The sequence below is a fragment of the Megalops cyprinoides genome, chromosome 21 (genome assembly GCF_013368585.1).
Source record: "Megalops cyprinoides isolate fMegCyp1 chromosome 21, fMegCyp1.pri, whole genome shotgun sequence".
In the NCBI taxonomy this organism is placed as follows: domain Eukaryota; kingdom Metazoa; phylum Chordata; class Actinopteri; order Elopiformes; family Megalopidae; genus Megalops; species Megalops cyprinoides.
In genome coordinates, this window is record NC_050603.1 from 24,116,823 (window position 1) to 24,137,435 (window position 20,613).

General features: G+C 47.9%; 1 protein-coding gene across 1 annotated transcript; it reads right to left on the reverse strand.

Annotated features, from left to right (window-relative positions):
• Positions 1-301: 301 nt before the first annotated feature.
• Positions 302-20,075, reverse strand: zgc:63863 (uncharacterized protein LOC393372 homolog). The gene is made up of 8 exons (XM_036516091.1): positions 19,821-20,075; positions 18,088-18,273; positions 17,502-17,582; positions 17,137-17,323; positions 16,721-16,822; positions 11,545-11,686; positions 10,353-10,537; positions 302-3,669 (listed from the first exon to the last, which is right to left on the reverse strand). Exons 1-8 carry the CDS (start codon positions 19,897-19,899, stop codon positions 3,435-3,437), a joined length of 1,197 nt encoding a protein of 398 aa, XP_036371984.1. The 5' UTR covers positions 19,900-20,075; the 3' UTR covers positions 302-3,434.
• Positions 20,076-20,613: the final 538 nt, after the last annotated feature.

The following is a 20,613-nucleotide window of genomic DNA, read 5'->3' on the forward strand; positions in this document are numbered from 1 at the left end:
ATTAATCTTCGCCTGTGGGGCTCCAGGTCACCCCGGCCCTCGGGGTGGGGGGGGGTGGCGGTCAGAGAGGCCGGCAGCTCTGGAGATCCACCCCCACCTCACGGGTGACCTTTCACCTCCCCCCACCCTGATGGAAAGAATAAGCTCTTCTCGGAAAAGCACGACCTCATCCGCAGTCATCTGCAGGTGTGTCACGCATAGCCAGACTAATTAACACACCAGCCATGGAATCGAATCACACAGAACCACTGCACAGCACAAACAGGATCCCTTAACAGGTGATTTATTTGCACTTTATTCTTTGTTAACATACAAAATGAAAAATCGTGATGGTTGTGTAGCTTGCCGAAATCTGTCAGGTCACATATCATATTGCTAATGGACTGGCACTGAACAGTGTGGTGATGGTGAGGAGAGGTATGGCACTGCATGGCCTTGCGGCCAGTAAATCAGGTAGCTGATGCGCGATCACGCCCCCAAACCCCCTGCTCCCCCCAATCCCCCACATCAATCTCCGTCACAGAGAGCGGGGATGACAGCTTCTCTGTGCTGCGTTGGCAGCTTGTGCCACTTTGACCCAGCTGTTTGGCAGAGGCACTCCGATGCTGCTGTAAAACACGGCAAACAGAGGCCGAGCCCCCCCACACCCCCCGCCCCATACTGCAGCGCCCACTGGGCAAAGGGCCGACACGTTTGCCACACTGGTCTGAGGGCTTGGCCGGGCCAGGCCCTGGGTGGGGGGGGGAGGGGTCTGTTGCCCCCCCACAGACACAGATGCCACACCGGAGACGCTCTCCCCACCATTGGTGCACCACAGACATCAGACGAGGGCTGCCCCGCCATTCCGCCTGTTCCTGTGCACCGTGTACAAAAACAAGGTGCATTAACATGTTCCCTCTGCAACAGACGAACCCTCCTCTCACATTCGAAAAGAGGACAAAAACTTTGTTCAGTCATAATTAGTACCACAAAGTAGAAAATGGACAGTGTGTGCATTCCCTTTGAGAGATGTTAGTAAACAATTTCACTTGTGCTTTTCCATACACTTTTAAAAAATCTACTGTGACCCTTCACTTTCCAGTGTCTGGTCAGATCTGGAGCAGGACGGCTCCAGCAGACCCTCACAGGGCAGTGCTTCAGTGTTCTTCGCTTTGGGGTGGCATAAGTTAGCCGGAGCAGCTTTGGCAGAGGAAAGGCGAGCCGGCCGAGGCAGGCAAAGCGCCGCATTCCGCCTCCGAACGGCTGCCACTGCCAGATCTTAATGATTAAAACTTAATTATCTCCCAGTTAACCGTTTGCGCTTTGGAAAATTGCTTGCAGAAACGCTGTGCCTTCTGAGATCCGTGCTTTCAGCGACTGCAAAGAATCCCGAAGACTGCTGTGATCAAGAGGCGAGGGATATTTCTCGCAAATGGCTCCAGCTTCATTTGATTTCATCTGGCTGCCAACAAAACCTTTGTAGAAGTTGGCGCAACAGCCAGCGTGCTCGCTTTCAAGTTCCTCACACAAAACTAGATCATCTGCCAATGATGCATATAAAAGCCAATAAACTTTTACCCTATCTAGGCATTTTAAATAGTGTTTTGCTCTGATGTGTTTCATACAAGTGTGTTCCGATGAGACTGGTTTTTACATTCTTGGCAAATTACACGTCACTAACATAACATAAAGAGGCACATTGCCAAAATGCACAAACAATTGAAAAAAACTAAAAAAAAAAACAGGCAACATTTTTTGCACCATAGAGGTCCCATAGGGATGACCTAGTTAATGGGGAAGATAATATTGTAGCTGCAAGCAAAGGTTTCATCATACAGCAAGCAGTGCCACAGGCTACTATCACTAAATGAACTGTAACATACTCCTTTTCAAGCATTAGAATCATTACAAATGGTCCGGACTTGCCTCACTCCCACTCCAGCCAATTTAGACATTAGTTGACTTAATTGGTAAGTGGAAGAATGAATTGATGACTGAACAGATGAACAAATGAATGAGTAAATGGCCGAAGCCTTGGACTGGAGTCACTGTACAATCCATCCAGGTCACTCCCCTGTGCAAGGACAATGGTGTTAGGATCTGGTTCCAACCCACACCGTAGGCCTCTAAGCCTTGACAACAGCAAACCATCCAATTCACGCTCAATGATGAGGGTCTCTGTGTTATTGGCACTATTTAATGGAGCGACAGGGTATGGATACGCAAACGTGCTGAATCCTACGAGCCTAACACAGAGCTTCCCTTTCTTCAGCGGCGGAGTCGTGCCGTTCTGAGCGAGAGGTAAACATTGAGTGCCGCAGTGTGAATCGGCCGGGTCGAGTGGCACTCGGGATAAGGCACACGCTAAGCACACATGATGCTGGCAGTAGGCGTGGTAAACGGCTGCAGGAGCAGTCTTGATCAGACACAAAAGGCAGACGACCACTCTCTTATTCCAGCGATAAGCATGCACGCCATGATGAATGCGTAGTGGTTCCTATTTAAGGCATGAGGAGATGAAACAGATACAGTACTTCTATGAGCTATGACTTAAACACTAATAAAACCAACGCATTACCTGATCATTTTTTACGTGTCCTGCTAGCCCACCAACAGAGTATTCTGTCAGGACGGATAGGGGAGGAGACACAGGAGATGTTTACTCAGCCAGATCTGTTTTACAAGAATTTGCTGCCATACTCTATGAAGAATAAAAAGTGGGCCTCCATTTTGAGATGTTAAAGGAACCTCTGACTTTCCTGCACCAAAGGCAGATGTCCTTCTATCATAAATGACCAAATGCAGCTACAGAAGCTCTATGGCAATCATGAGCTGTGGGCGTTCCGGAACATTCCAGAGGGCAGCTGACATTTCCTCCCCTCCCCGTGACTGTGATGTCACAATAATATTCTCCTCCCCTGGCTATGATACATTGCAAGCGGCTGTCCCTGGCGATCATGGGTTATATCTCAGCTTGGTCCTCTGCAGGCTCAGTCGGACACAGCTTGTGCTTTAAAGTGCTTTTTCGTCAAAGTGAAATGCCCTTTCTCCTCCACGGAAAATTAATATGGTAGAACATTTTAGACAACCTTATTGCGTTTGTGTTTATTTCCCTAGATTATACCTCTCCTGTTCTACCATCATGACATTCGACAGGGAGAAAAAAGCTTTTTAATAATTCCTACCTCTGCTATTTGCACACTTTCTCAGTCGCATAGTGCTGACTGAACGGGCCTTCAAAATGCTTATGATTACAAAAACTAATCTCATACCCTTCTTTCCCAATATTAGCACAAGTAAAATCTATAAAAGTTATGGAATAAATAAATCATGTTTCTGACGAGACTGACGCTGGATTCCCCCCCTCCCAACTCCACCTTTGGGGATGGGAGCATAGGTTTAGAAACCCATCTAACACGCACGGTTTGGCACGTAACGCCCCCTGCTGGCGGTGTTCAGAACAGCTGCAGGAGGAAGTCAGGCGCCCACTCCATGGCAGTCTGCGCCACGGCCAGCGCCGCGGCGCCCAGCGTGGCCGAGATGCCCCACACGGCCACCTTCACCAGCTGGCTGGTGGTGGTGGGCGGCGTGTCCCCTGGGGGCTGGTGGTGGAGCTGGCGGCGCAGGACGGCATCGGGGCGCTGCTGGAGGGTGGCCAGCTGGAAGTCTTTGAAGGAGTTGATAGCGATGCTGTGGAAAGGCAGGGAAAGAGGATGAGTGACAGGTGAGATCACCCAATGACCTGGAGAGATCACCCAATGGAAAAGGTTGGTTAGTATAATACATCTTTGTGGTTTGTCTCTGCATGAAGTTAACCCAGAGCAAGGGTTTGGCTACCCATGCCATGTACTTGGTATGCCAAACCAAAAATGGCTTTCACTCCTTTTGATTTCATAAGCTATTGACTTTTCCCAAGAAACGTTAATTGAGTTGAAGCTTAACCTAGATATGATACAGAGTTAAATGAAACAGTAAATAATAATTTGCAGGGGAGGGGATTTTTATGAGAACAAAGCTGGAGGCCCTTTAAAATATATTTAATATAATATAAAGCTGACTCATATGCCTGTTATCTACCTCTGTTCCCAATATGATGGCGAATAAAATCTTCCAGTGGTATCCAAACATTCATGCCTTTGAAGTACAACCAAACTGATTCGGGTAAGTTAACAAGAGTCACATGTTGATATATACATGCTGTAGGCTTTGAGTTTTATTTTAAAGGAAAGCAAAGATAACATACACTGAACATAGCCTCCAGTCTCCAGTTAGCCTGAAACAACTCTACAAACAGGTGACCTTTACAGTGGTGACAACTTTTCACCATCATTTTTGGGACTGACCAGAGTGCCGCCAACAGGGACAAGCGTCGGCGATATTAATTAGCTTGGACTCGCTGTTATGGAAAGGAAAAAAAAATCATTAAAAAACCATAAAATATCCACATCTCTCATTATTTTCCCTCTAGAGGAATTGTAAACATTACAATAAATGAAATGCAAGTAGCTCTCCTCTCTGATTACGGCACCAGCGAACACGGGCTTTCCTGAAAATGCAATGCATGCGCAGTGGGGGCTTCGTGTCTTAAAGACTCGATTTCTTTTAAAATTAGACTTGATTCTTATTCTCCAGCTCTCATTAGGATCGGCCGCTAATGCAGCAAAGCTGAAAATAGCTGACAGGTAACACCAGAGCAATTAACTTTTAAACTTTTTACTTTAACAGCTTAAGCCCTGAGAGACAGGATTTTTCAATAATGAAACTTATTCCCCCACTAAGAGGCAGTGGACTGGCTTATTTATATTACTGAATCCTTCTCTCCCCGAGTGCCCTGGAGTTTTGGCGTTCATTTCACATTAACACCGTGCTCTGGTTCCTGCTGACTTGATGCAGTGATCAAATCAGTTTGTTCAAATTCTCTTCCTCAGCGCGGGGGGGAGGGGGGGGGTGTTGGCTGTCGGTGTATGTTAGCAGTTGGGTTTATTACGGAGAGTGGAGAGGTGTATTTCAGCCCGGGCTCGATAAGTGCTGCCCTCGTGGTGGGTGCGCATTCATGTCAAGCTTGCAGATATTCCCGTCCCTCTCACTGTAACGGAGCACCTGTCCCAGTGACCGGGAGTGATGAAGCTAAAGCTGTGCCCTGGCGCTGCAGCATGTTTGGGGTTGGTGATGTCAGCACAGCTCTAATGGGAATCCCCTGTGCTCCTGCTTGTGATTGCCGGTGTGCTGGGGGGGGGGGGGGAAGACACTCCTGTCTGTCCTGGAGCGGTGAGTGGGCTGGGCATGGGAGAGCAGCCCAGCTGAAACGGGACACTCCTAGAACGTATCTGCAACGTTGCAATGCTGCAATGCTACGAGAAGGCTAGGACTCGCTTGCCCACTCCGAGCCCCCTGGTCACCTCAGTCCTGCACCCTGCCCTGACAAGGTGTGACAGTTAAGAGCGGCGATAACAGTTTAGCCAGCTGAGGGATTGAAAACCACGCTGGTGGTGAGGGGTGGGGTGAGAGAGGGGGATCAGTCTAACAGAGTGAAGGGGCGCACTGCACGCACGCACGCACGCACACACACACACACACACACACCGGATGGTCCCTCATAGAGGGAGGGGCCTATCAGGAATGCTCAAAGCAGCACCAGCAAGCAGCACAAATGAAATCAAATGCTGTTCCATGGACCCCCTCTCAGCTGCACCTGGAACAGCAGCACCAGCACCGCCACGCAGGCGGCCAGCTACGTGCAGCGCCCGCGGCAGCTGAAAGGCTGCACCACAGCGGTACACGCAGGGGGCGCTTGTTATGCACGAGGGGGGGGGGGGGGGCGTGTTCCTGCTGTCTCTCCATGAGGGGGATCCCAGCTCGAGAGAAGAACAACCACCGCCCCAACCCCTAAACCCCACCTCTCTCCCTTTCCCTCCCCCAGGGGACTCTCAAACTCACACTATACTGCTTCATAAGGCACATTACAATGCCTGTCCACTTCATAACCTCAGGATGGCCACATCAGCACCGAAGAGTATAATGAGCTACAAGCAGCCAATGCAGCATAAAGGAGAACACATACCCCAGCTGACCTACAAAGACCAAACCAACAGACGCAATACAGCTCAGCGCATTTACGCTCCATAATGAAAAGGATGAGGAATAAAGAGGCCATTATCTCATTATCTCTTCTGTATCTCGCCACTGCCACCGGCCGCTGCTGCGACAGCAGACCAGTGCCTCGCTGACAGGCGTTTGCCTTCAGAGCAACAGGGGGCTGGTGTCAAAATCCTGTCATTACCCAGAGAGCCACGCTTCGCTCCACCAGTCTCAGGGAAAACCGTGTTTGTGTTTTATTGTCTGTCTTTTTTTTCTGCTGGGAAGAGTAGACAGTAAAGAATTCCCTCCCAGGAAGGTCTCTGAAGATTATGCAAAGCGTATCTTTTAGCTGGCATCGCTAAATAATTAACGCCCCCGATGGAGGTAGAGTATGAGGCCCCGCCCACGTTGCTCTCCGTTTCTGACAGGCCCCCTGTGTTCCTGCCTGTCTGTCTTTCAGGGAGCTGCCCATTCTCCTCCTGCCAGGGTGACTTCAGGTCTGCCATCAGAGCTCAGGGAAATAGAAAACCGGCACCTGTTTCTCCCCCCTCAAACGACTTCTCTGTGTTGTAGTGAGCCCAGGGAGCGACCCCTGCCATTGGTCACTGAGGAAAAGAGCAGTGTGCCATTCGCCCCCACCTTCTGGTGCCTGCCCATTCCGCTGTTCCCTGTCCCCCCAAAAACCCCCCGTGGGATGAGCTGGAGCTCCCAGAGGCCGGTTTCTCTTTCAGATGCCCCCGATCATTTGTCTCGCAATCGCCCCCAGCGATGAGAAACCTACCGCACTGATTCAGCACAGAAATCTCCGCGGGTGGCAGGGAAGGACAGAGCAAGCGTTTTGTCATCTGGCCCACTGGCCGTGAGGTGGGGGGGGCGGATGCTAGGAGGCGGGAGATTGGACCACAGTGGCAAGGGGGCAAAGGGGCAGAGCGCAGCAGACTTGGTGACCACCACCGGTCCCAGGACATGCTGCAGTCGACATTGCGCAAGGTCATGTGCACCAAATGAGGAGCCTGACCTTCAGGGGACGCCCTTTCCTTTTGTTGAGGGGTCACCCCTTTGCACAGAGTCAAACGTGCTCCTCTAGAGACGGGGCCATCCACCTCCTGCCTAGCGCCTGGTGCGGGGCTGGGGGGGGCGGTGGGTGGAGTGAGTTCTAAATAACTCTAACACAAATCCTCAGCATGCTAAACAGAGAAAACGATTCCCACGCCTCTGTCGGTTTAGGCTCTCTCTCCCTGTGGGAGAGCTGCGTTCGGCCCCCTCCCGCCGAATTAAGCCCTGCCCGAGGTGAAGCCGTCACCCACCGCACGCTTGGCAGCCACCACCGTCACTGCCAGCCGCATCAAATCCCGTCACTTCTCAGCTGCCCCCCCCCCCCCCCCCCACTTCAGAGGCTGTGTTACAGGTGGAAGTTGCAGAGTGACTTTCAGTGGGGTGGCGGGGACGGGGGAGAGTTGCCCAAATCCAAACACATGCCAACTGGAGATGGATTTAAAGAGCTCAAACCAAAAAAAAAAAAACCCTAAAGGAGTGGCAGCAGAAACAGGCGCGGGCGTCGCGGATGGGCGGAGGGAGCCGCAGCCGGCGGAGCGTTCAGGCGCGTCGCTGAAATTAACCGCCCCTCTGTACTTCTCCGCCATTCGTGACTGGCTGGTCCAACGGCGCCGGCGCTAGAAGCCAGGGACATCAATCAGGCACCTGACAGCTGGCCCCCAGGTGGGGGTGGACCCCCTAATTTCTGATTTTGGGGATAACTCGCTGTTTTTACGCCATGACTGGAGCTGCTATTTCTGCAGCTTAATGCTTTGAGTCATCGCCTGCGTGGATGCAAATAGGTGTTTTCCTGAGGATATGGTTAGGGATCTGTGTCGTGCGCGAATCCAGAACAGCATGAAAAGGCCAAGCGGAAACACATATCTGCAAACGACACATCCAGGGCCCTTTATAAACATGCCTCCATGCGGAACAGACTCGAGGAACAAAGACATCAGTGAAAGGGGGGGTGGAGGGGTGGGGGGGACCCCTTGGTGAGGAGCATTCTGGGGGGGCAGTTACATTCGGGAGGACAATATTGTGCTGGTTGCTGTGGGCTTCTGGGTCAGGCGGGATAAAGCAGAGAGAGGCACATCGTTTGTTCATTTCATCACCTGCGAGAACAATGCAGGGGGTGCCCCCCCCCCAAAATTCCCCCCAGCCCCCCTCCTCCCCCCTCCCGACCCCCAGAGAGGCCCCACAGCCTCGAGAGGCCACAGATGCTGAGGGGAGGTGTAATTTATGCAAAATTAGGCATGCACATAATTGCCAGGGGACTTGTCTCATTTATTGCATAGCTTGCCCCCATAAGGGGCCTTGAAGTCCCTTTTAACACCAATGGGTGAGGCCAGACAACAAGGAGTGCCTTTGACTCGAAAACGTGCCGGCTCTTTCACCCCCCTCTCGATTGCTCCATTGACGGTTCTGTGAGGGTAAGCTTCTGTTAAACTGGCCTGAACGGAGGAAAATAAACAACAGAAACAGCTCAAAAAAAAGGCAGAAACCCCTCCGAACGGCAGACAGTTCTCATCTCCCCCTGCGCCTGTGGATGAAATGGTAAAAGACCCCCCCTCCCTGTAGGAGATGGCATCTACAAATTCAATCTCCTGGCTTGATGGGGAGTGTTTAGATGTAGAGGATTCAGATGCGCACAGGCAGAGAGGCACGGGCGCTACATGACTACGCAGCGAAGCAGAGCTGAGCCATTCCGTGCTCAACAGCCCCACCTGCTGACCACTCAGCGTGCACTGTCTGCGAGGAGCGAAGGAAAGGAGGCTGGGGTACTGAGCAGGGGTTTCTGAACCTTCCGGGTGCATGGGCCACCCACCCAATTGCGTTTACCTCTCTGGATAAATGCTGCATTGATTTCCACGGTCAACAGTACAACGCGGATCGCACACGGATTACACACAGGGATCTCAGCTGCTCACCTCAAAAGCTGCCTCAGTTTGCCATTCAACAAATTATGCTCTCTTTGTGCTGGTTTCTGAGGCAGGGACACTTACATATGTGAAAGTAAGTATGATGCTAGACCCGCACTACAACAAGCATGCAGTAAAATGCATATAAAAAACCTAACACAACATTTAATCAATGTGGCTTATACAGGCCATTTGTGTAATGTAAAGTCTACAATGCACAATATGGAGTGTGTCATTTATAACGTGTGTGTCACAGCCAACATGCATCTGGAACAGGCTCCAGCAGAAATAATTAGAGCACATGTGTGATTTAGGCTGCCAGCGCTGCTGTCAAACCCTGTGCTGATACAAAAGCAGTTCAAGAACACGGCATGTGCTTATTAGTCACACGCAGTATATAATGTGAGAAGAGGCAGCTTATTGAATTAACCAGTACATTGCAGTGAAAACGTTTCTGACTGGACACATGAAGGCTGTGAGAACTTCACTAGCATGCAGCTCACTGTGAAAATTAATGAGAGAAAAACATTTTATGTTAAAAAAAATTCTGATTTAACACGTAGGCAAACTGAAGCTTGTGACACATTTTCAATACGAATTTTAAAATGGACCCCTGGGCGGATCAACAGCCCTTGCCAGGCCAACTTACTGATTCTTAGCATGTCTGTCCAAACACTTTTTCTGGGGTCGGTATTCAGACAGAGCCTTGTGAGAGCTGTGCCCAGGTGGAGTTGTGACGCACAGATGGTGGCGTTCAGCCCCTCTCTAGCTAAATCAGCACTTCCACTGTACACAGGACCCAGCCGTCTGAGTGCCTCTCATGAAGACGATAAGAGCCCACGCGAGGGGTTCCTGAAGCCCATGCATTATAGATCACATCCAGAGACCGGGGAAAGGTGGGAGAAAGGATCCGCTGGGGGAGAGAGCATTTATCGCTAGTGGACTACAGCCCTCTCTGCTTGCAGTCGGGGGTTCCAGTCAGTGCTGAAACTACGCGACTACAGAGACTCACTAATGCTACTTTTGAATCAAGACTGCAGGAAGACGTTTAAATGTTACAGTAAGTAAAGAATAAAGATAGCTGTGTTTTCCTGTCTTATCCTGGTAAGTAAGGCTTCTGAATGGTGTTGTTATCTCAGTACTAAAACAAGGTGTTTTAGATGGTGACTAACTGGACCAATGTGGACTGACATGGCCTGATACAGACCAATACAGACCGAATGTGGGCTGATACAGATCAATACAGTCCAATACATGCCTAACAGGCCGATATGGGCTGATGTGGACTGATGTGAACTGATACGGACTGATGTGGTGTGACACATGCCGAACTGTCACCTCTTTCGGGACTGCAGCACGGCCCGCTTGGCCAACAGCGGCGGGGGGTAGCGGAGGAAGAGGCGCTGGGCGCGGGCGATCAGGTCCTCGTACGGAAGGTCCTGGGGGATCTGGGACAGGAGGTGGTGCACGCTGGCCATGTCACAGTCCGCAGTCTTCACCTCCTCCTCCCTGTGCAGGACGATCTGGGTGCACACACACACACGGGCGTCAACGAGCTCGGCCCCAATCCACCACGGCAATGTGATCGACTGGTCCAAATCTCAGGTCCCTCGCCCCTCCACCTGAACTGCACCCCGCCCCGGCTGAGGAGGGTGCTCCACAGAAAGAGTTAAGGCCCCCCGCTCTCAGCCAGTTTTGAGGCAGGCCACACTGCACTTCCTGCCTGCTTTGTTATCCACACTTCAAAAGACAGCGTACCCCCCTTTGGTTTCCATTCCCCTATCTAGCAGGGGATAGGCTTATGGAGAAGGAAGAAAGGAACCATTTAAACTAATCTTGCACAAACAGCCCAAGTCTTCCAAAACAAACCTCTAGTGAGTTCATTAGAGTTGTTTAATTAACTGGTCTACAACAAAGTGCCCTCGATTCCCACATGATGCATGCAGCAACACAAAAAAAAGGAAGAAAGAAAAATAACTGAAACCCGAATTAAAATTTTGGAAGCTGTTTTGGAGCAGACCAGTCAGAAAAAGCAGAGCAGCTATATGAAGGGAAAACACTTAGTCAGAATGCCTTCCCTTTCATCTCAAAAACATGGTTCAACCGTGTTTGAGCAGGGACCATGTTGACATTAATGAACCGGTACACATGCACTGAGCATAGGGAATTATGCAAAATGCAAGGTCGCAATTATCATCTTTAATTGAGGGCAGGGTAATTAGTAATTATGCTGCTAAGGCAGGCATTGTTGAGGGAAAAACCCCCAGAAAATTTGAATTTGTGGTCAACTCTTTCCCTGTTTCACTGTGGATCATTTTGGACCAGGTATGCTATGGGCTAAAACAAACAGAAAAAACCCCAATCGTATTGGAGGTGAAAATGCTACTCAGTCTTAATAATGTGGCCATGGGCTGTCGGAGCGTGCCGCAGGGGACAGCCGTCACCAGGCTGCGCGGTTCGCCCCACTCCCGCGTGTGGCTCACGGAGCGAAGGAACGCAGGGGAAAAACACAGAGAGGAGTGATTCTTACCACTGCAGCGAAGTAGACGGCCATGAGGGGGTGGGAGGCCAGGAAGAAGTCGTAGAGCCGCAGGACGTGGCGGAACTCGGAGAGGACGTGGCCATACCACGTTATCAGCCAACTCAACGCGAAGATGGTGCCCACCTCCGCCCTGCAGAAACAAGGACGGGGACAGTGACGCTATGTGCATGGGAGGCTGTTCTGCAGGGGGGGCAGAACACAAACGCCTGTAAAGCTGCTGAAAAAGACGACTGAGTCGTGAGCAGGGAAACAACAGGTTATCAAATTCTACCTGTCACTTCATTTTGTTAGGATGCGGTCCACAATGCCCTGTAGTGAATTAGAGTTCAACCTGCAATGTCTAGCATGCACTGCACAGAGGTTAGCTGTACTGTTCCCAAGCTGAGGCGTTGGTCACCTGGCCCAATGAAACCTCTGGAACCTTCTTCCCTCAAAGTTTAGGGAGACAAACGTGTAACCAAACAGACATTCAGCAGCAGATCGTTCAGACCTCCTGGGGACACAGCAAGTGTGGGATGGACACAAAGCGTAGCAGCCACTCCAGTATAGAGCAGCCTACCAGAGAGGGGCCACGACAGCGGCGTGGTCCTCAACCAGTCTGTGGAAGCGCTGACGAGGGCGTGCGCCACTCGGCTGGGATTGGAGCTGGGATAAACTGGCTCCCGCTCGATAATGATTCCTGAATGTCGGAGACTATGGAGCAATAAAGGCAGTGCCGCTGGGGTGAGTCATCCCCCCCCCAGAAACTTCATTACCGCTCCAAGGACAAACTCTTATCACAGCTCATACATTTCAGGCCCCACACCGTCACCACAGCTTCCTGGAACACAGCCTCCTGGGACCTGATACTACAGCCAATAGCAGCTTTAGGAACTTGGAGCAAGACAGACAGAGCCAATCAACAGACACCTGATAGGTTTCACTGAACATACTATGTATTGAAATATTTCACCCTCCCAGGTTTGGGATTTGGGGGGGGGGGGGGTGGGGGGGTAGAGGAGGGGATTTGTTCTAGTCTACACAAAAAGTGTTTTTGAACAAATACTAACAAATGTGTACTAACTGAGTTCTCTTCAGAAATGAATCTATTAAGTGTGTCTACTTTTAATTGACAACCTAATCACTCTCAGCCAGAGTTTTGACACCTTTTTACAAAGCAATGTCTTGTGAGAAAAGAAAAGAAAAAATAGGCAGGTCACAGGTCATTCATAGAGCAGAAGAGTGCTAGTTTTCCACACAAAGGAGCTTTGGTTGTGGCATCAGATACATTACAACACAAAGCACCAATACAATGTGCACATAAGAGGCATTACAGACTCATGGGCAGAAAGATCTTGTGTGGAAAACCAGCACAGAATCACAATACAAAGCAGTTCCATAGGCTACATGCTTTAAAGAGGTCTGAATTAAGGGCAGAATGACATGTAAGGCTGCACAAAACCAATATAATGCAGAGCTGAGCTGCTTTCATTAGCTCGTTAAATTATTGGATATGCCCCAACTGGTGGATCAAAAGACTACAAATACCATCAGTCAATCTGCTGACTTCCTGTGAAACAGTGTGAACCATTAACTGTACGTTCACACCGGGAGCGGCGAGAGCGTCAAAGGAACCGGTCGTTCATTGTGAGCCAGCGTCTCTCGGTGTCGAGCAGCAGCATTACCGTTGGCGCGCATCTTGGGCAATGTGGGCGTCAGAATAAAGTTGAAGTTCAGGCAACTTTATGGTAATGAGCTATGACGCGGTTCAGTGGCAACCAATCGGAATTGGTTGTGCTCCACTCTAGAGAGTTCTACAGACCACAACCATGTAAGCTTTTGTTGCCACCCAACATTAGTTCCCAAGCACAATGGAGGAGAGGCTGATAATTGCCATGGCGGGTTTTCCCATTATTTACTTTAATGTAGGCTACACACAAATTAATGTTAATGTTAATTAAAGCCCAGGGCTAGTAAATGTGTCCTATAAGCTGTATGTTGAAATTTGACTTTGCACTTAGCATCAACACAAGTCACACAAATCGCTTTAAATTTGTTTATTTTGTTACCAAACATGTAATTATAATTGTTCATTTCTTTCTTTCATCGATTGACTTCTTACCTTCACATTTAAAAGATTTAATGAGGTTAACTTATACCCTACTTGTGGTCAGTCGGTACAAAGATACCGGTCGACACGTTTGTTTGCTTTGTGGCCCCTTTAAATAACGTCTGCAAGACCAAACATTCCAAAAGAACTTGTAGCCATCTACATCAGAGCGTCCACTTCTTCAACAGCGTTGTTGGCAGGGCAGCCAGAGCGAATTTTGACGCTCTCGCCGCTCCCAGTGTGAACGTACGGTAAGGCGAGGCTGGATGCTTTTGAATCAAGTATTGGGCAACTTCTCCCAGGAGAATCATACTTATATATGCAGTGCATTTACTGGTAGTGCTGCATACAGCTTGGTTTTAACACAGATGTATTTCTGGGCTGTAACCACTGCAAAACTTTCTAGTGAAGGTGTCTACTTCTCTCTGGGGTATCTACTGAAAGAAAAAGAAGCAACCAAAAAAGGAAAAATACAGGGCTGAGGGTTTGCTGGAAGACACTTGTGCACGTACTTTATCAGCTTTTTCTGTGCATCCCATAAAGATGCAGTTTGCAATTTCCATAAATGTTTTTTTTATGTTTATGCAGACTAATATAAAAGTAGAAAACAGATTGGCAGTCAAATTACTGTTTGAACAGTAGGGGGGCGGCAGTGTAGCATAGTGGTTAAGGAGTGGTTAAAGAGCAGGTTAAGGTTAAGGAGCAGGCCTCATAACTGAAAGGTTGCCGGTTCGATCCCCGCTGGGACACTGCTGCTGTACCCTTGGGCAAGGTACTTAATCCACAGTTGCCTCAGTAAATATCCGGCTGTATAAATGGATAACATTGTAAAGAACTATAACCTATGTAAGTCGCTTTGGATAAAAGCGTCTGCCAAATGAATAAATGTAAATGTAAACATTTCCCCATCATATTGATATCACAATCTTTACTGTGTTTGTGGATGCAACTCAATAAGAAATCACGGCTGTTTTTGTTTGTAACCTATGAGACATCTAGTGAAACATCTGCATTTTGTGTCTTATCCATAACATTTATGTAAATGAGGTACTAAGTAGTGCTCCACAACACTGGGAGTGTGAAGTATTAGCTTATGCAGAAAATGAGATGTCCTCCTTTTAGAGAAAAAAAAGAGTCGCTGCCCCCTCACAACAGCAGCCAAAAGAAGGCAGAGGTGACATCTTACTGAACACTGAGAAACGCAGCATAGCTCCACTAAAAATGTGGGGGAGGGGGTACACTTGCTTTTGCTCCTGGCACTCGGACGAGACAGAGGCCTGTAAACTTGCTCCCCTCTCCCAAGATGCACCTATTCATTATTTATTAAGAACCTCTTATTCTCTAAATTTTAAATGTCTTACTATTAAAAATAACTTTGTTTTGTGTCTAGGGCCAGACAAGCAGCACGCAATGGAAAAACACCCTCTGTGACTCATTCAGACTGTAGGTCTATGTGCTTGGCTGTGACTCACTGCAGGTCTATGTACTTGGCTGTTACTCACTGTAGGTTCTATGCACTTGACTGTTACTCACTGTAGGTCTATGGACTTGGTTGTGACTCACTGTAGGCCTATGTACTTGGCTGTGATTCACTGCAGGTCTATTCGCTTGACTGTGACTCACTCAGACTGCAGGTCTATGTGCTTGACTGTGACTCACTCAGACTGCAGGTCTATGTGCTTGGGAAAACAGGTGAAAACTGGAGATGGCAAATTGTGGCAAACTGTGAGCATCCTGTTTATGTCATACAGTGCCGTGGTTCAGAGCATCACCACTAAGCACACATCGAACAAGATCTGACGGACAAAGACATATGTGACGCTTGCAACTGCCACTCAAAACACTGATCATCTTAAGTGTGTGGGTTTTCACTGGATTCCTTCTTTTTCCTTCTACATTTCAGTTCACCTCAAAAGTCAGCCAGCAATATGGCAACTTGACAGTTACACAACTTGTAAACAAAATTGAATGACAATCAAAAAGTTTTGTGACACCAAGGGGAAAAAAGACAATAACAGCATTGCAGTGTTTAAATTTTGACTGCTGACAGTTTCTTGGGAAACAGGCCGCATGCAGCTCCAGCCTCCCCAATTATATTTTGCAGAGAGTTGTACTTTCTTGTCAGGTAATCAATTATGCACACACAGCAACAGGAGAAAAAGTCCCCAATAAACAACAAATCCACTGTATTAATGTACTGCAAAATTCTTTCCCTCCTTCCTTCCCCCTTCTGTGCCCCCCACTCTCATATTGCCTTAGTCTTGCTGGCTCAGTTGCAGTTAGGGGGAACACAACCTGAGCCAATCGATACAATAGATTTCTCCATATCTCTAACTTTTGATCTATTGCAATTAATATCCTGCAACATACCAGCACCTTGGGTTCTCTCTCTCTCCCTCCCTCTGTCTCTCTCTCTGCAAAACCTGCTGAGGCAAAAACGCACACTGCTACCCAAGAGAGGAAGTGATTAATTTAGTCACGGCCAATCACGGTGAAGCAACACCAAGCCCGGCTGAAATAAAGACAGCCAAGAGATCAAAAGGCCCTGCTTTGAGACAGCACAGAACTTTTTTCTTCTACAGGCACCAAGGGCTGTAGTTCACCTTAATAATTTATTATTTTATGTGCAATCTATATCTACCTGGAGCATGAAATAAGTGGTAACGCCTGGGTAAATCTGTACATATCTGTAAATGAACCCCAAGAAAAAGAGATTGGTCGGATGTTTTAAACACACATAAGTCCACGGGCCCCTGTAAGGCCGTGTTACGAATGCTTCGAATGGCAAACCAGACACTTTCCCTTCGTTTTCGTCTTCCTAAAGAACCACACTTGGCGCTTTTTAAAGGGAGCTGCGAGTAAATCCTGAAATGAATAGCACAGGTTTATGTGCTATCAGCACAGTGCTAAACATGTAGCGCAATGGCCCTTTTTTCAGAACAGAGATGGTTCAGTGCGCTGCTGTACAACGCACCAAAGCTCTGCTGAGACAATCTGCCTGTCCCCGGGGGGGTGCTGATGAGGCCAGCACTGCTGCTCCTGCTGCAGGTCTGCACCCCCACTTTCTGCTCGTACCTCAGCATGAAGCGGTGCAGCTCAGGGTCCACCTCCTCCAGGATGGGCATCAGGTAATTGAGGATGTGCTTGGTGCTATCCATCGTCGGGTCCATGAAATCCCTGCAAGTGCAAGCAAGCGACTGCTTCAGAGAGGCTGGTAAAACACAGGAACTCTCACAGTTGACACAGGACAATGCAGCGGGTGCACGCATTCACATTTACATTTACTTTCTGCTAAGGTGACACCCTTAGAGAGCTACTTACACAGCATACAGTTGTACATGGTATCCGTTTATATAACTGGGTGCTTACCAAGGCAGTCAAGGTTTAGAACGAAGGTGCATTAAATGTGCCCCACACGGGGAATTGAACCCGGTAACCTTTCTGGACTCGAGCCCTGCTTCACTCCCCTATGCCACCCCCCACCCCCTCACCTCAAGTGGTGATTGGAGAGGGTCTCCACCATGGCGATGGCCATCCGCTCGCCCACCACCAACAAGAAGGTGACAGCGATGTCGTGGTAGCCCTGGTAGTAGTGAAGCTGTGGGTTCCTCCGAAGCACGTCCAGGATGATGTCAATCAGCTGCTCCTGCAGCACCTCCCTCTGCTCCGCCCGCATCCCTGAGGAGGAGGCGGGGTATACATCTGAGTCCTGCCTGCCTCACGCCGGCCCGTATTTGCAATTAGATTGTTGACTGGGACAAAAAAACGTTCTGCACATGGCCGTTTTGTGTGCTTGTGCTTTCATCTGTCCATTTAACCCCCGCCTCCCCATCCCTCAAACCATCCCAAAGCCTACCTTTGGGAAAACGACGCATCGACCTCCGGACATCGAGGAGCACCTGATTGTAATCCTTATGGCCATCTCTGGCATCTTTCGCTGGAAATAATAAAGAATGGCCATATCACACTCCTGTACTCTGTTTATATGATATTCATCACTGAATGATACATTCACTTGGCATTCACTCAGCAGACATTTGGAAATGTTAAGTAGTGAATCACATGTTAGAAAGTTTCAGTAGCATACAGCACATCTCCACTAAGAAATCTACTAAAAAACACCAGAACAACACTGGATGAATCTTGAAGTACTGCACAGACACACAGTTATCTGTACTCAGAAACTAAGAAAATAAAAAAGTCACGGGCCATGCTTAAAAAACAGTATTGGACATCTGCTTCCTTATCTCAACACCTCTTTCAGTTGCACACATAAAGCACACATACACATGAGTACAGACACATACAAACACATTCAAAAGGACATGTACACAACTACACACACACAGACACACACACACACACACACACACACATACACACATACACACAAGGCTGCATAAACAGACACAGACACAAACATAGACACACACTCTTCTTACAGGGCTTGGCTGGTAAGTTGTAGATGTTGACACTGAGCAGCTTGGGCCACACTTTCCTCCTGATCTCGTCCGTCAGGAGCCCACCCTCGCTGATGGCCGCCCTGCGCAGCGTCTCAATGTCCACAGGGTCACTGTTCAGGGCCTGGTGGATTTCAACAAGCTTCTGCTTCTTCCTGGACTCCTGCTCTGCATGGACATGGGAGACGACAGCTACGCTATGCACTACATCTACACTGTGTAAGACTTCCAAGACCAACAGCAAACATACTTAATTTACATATCCCCTCATCTCCTCCTACCCACACCTGCTCCAATCCTGTAATGTTACAAAACTCTACAAGTGGCACGTGAAAATAATTATTTAAAATCCTACATATTCAATGATGTCTCAGTTATAACGTTGATAATTTATGAAAACAGCACCGAGGGATTGTGTGAGCATTTTCATGTCAATGTGAGAAACCACTTCGACAGTAGGACAAGCATGGTCCTCCTTGATGCCTATCCAAACCTAGCCCCCACCCCCTTTTTAGAATAAACTATTTTGGCAGTTTCTCACTCAGTTCAGTCAAAATCAATAATGTTCAGACCAATCAATACTGGCTTGTCTTCAATGATGTAATACCCTGAGGTATGTTAACATACATGTTGTTCATTCATTTACTGCAATAAAAAAAATGCATTTCTGAAATTTTAGTATTCATCAGCTGCTCAGAAATTGTTTGATTGCTTTTCTTTACTTGGGCAGAATAAAGGTTTCAAACTGATCCTGTGGATTCCTTGCTTTCAAACGAGCCTTAAGAAGATTGTTCCAGTCCACGGGATGGCTGAGATACACGCAAAGGAGGTCTTTATTTTTAGAAATTCCCTGAGTCCCTGGAGCGAAAAAAAGCTAATCATTTTGGCCTGACACAATAAATCGTACTCACTTAACTGCACGCACGCCACTTGGGTCATGACTTTAAAAAAACCTTCATTTGCCATTATTTTTTAATTTATTAAACAATATTTGTCACTTAATCGTGGAATTATCAACGCCACAGTACAAGTTGTACGGCACTTCCAAGTTGCGTCACTGAGAAATAGACAACATAGCTACCTAACCAGCTGATGGGCTTGGCACAAACGTAAACATAGGTCCTCACGCACTGGGCCCCATGCTAATGTGTCACACGAACACAACAGTGGGAACAAACATACGTATTATCACAAAAATTCAGCCATGCATTGCTTTTAGTTCTAGGAATTGTGTTTTTTCTGTAACTAAACCATGTATCGCATTGGCCTAATGTGTACCACACAGAGTAGTGTCAGACTAAAAGACGTTTCACTCGACAGTGCGAAATAAGGATAAACTATCAAGCTATGGTATAGTAATGGAATTATAGAACTGCCAGCTAGCCTATTCGCGCAATCACTTCATTTATTTCAGTAAGCTTTTGCTGAAATACCACTTCAATAATGCTTCTGTGTGAGGAAACACTAGGATTGTGCGAGATCGTTCCCCGCTGGAAACCGAGGTTCGAATGTTACACGTAACCAGCTATTTAGCCTGGGAGAGACTGCCAAGTAGTTAGCTACCAAGATAGCAAAGACTGGTGAAAGGACGACTGGTGAGATGGAAGCCAACAATACGTTTTACTTTTGAATGCATCCTTTATCTAACGTTAGACCTCCCGAGGGATCCGAAATGATGAAAAAACTTTCCTTAAATCTGAGCGCATCCACCTTACCTCCTTGTCTCCTCACGTTTCCATTCCCATTCACTTGAGATCCAGTGTTCTGTTGCTGGAGCTTCTTCCCTTTCCTCATTGCCTTGTAAACAGAAGATTAGCAACCGTTTCGCTGAAATTAACATGTGCCTTGTAGATTATCATATGCTTTAAATGTTAAAAGTGGCGTTACTTAACATAAAAATAATAGATCCCAATAGTTAGTTAAGAAGATAGCCGTCATCTGCCATACAGCTGTTCTTGTTCAATCGATCCTGTAACCTTAGCCTATCTTGACAGGAGAAACTGGGCTGTCCTGCTTCCGTCCAATTGGTGCACACGAAGGCCTCGAATGTGGGTGGTTCTTCTGATTGGTGAAATTCCACATTGCGGAAGTCCTTCTGAGAGACGTCAACACGCTATGCATCATGGTAATTGTAGTTGAAATAATTTCAGTTTGTTAATCTTTTTAAATCGACTCAATTCATTCTATTGACACGACCAACATATTTTGTTGTGTTTTCAACAAGCAAATGGACCAGTATGATACACTATGCTATAAAAATAAAAACGTTATGACAAGCACAGCGGTTTTCTGTAAATATAACGTTAAATGTACTCACATACAAGGGCGTAATTTTGCATATGGACGGTAGGGACATGTCCCTACCAATGTTTGAGCGAACACGTTCGCATTATCTTTTGGAGTGAAGTCATATTACATAATTCCAATGTCCCCTTGGTTGTTGTGTCCCTGCCAATGTTGAGACCAAAACCACGCCCTTGCTCACATATTGATGTAAGCCTTTGTTAA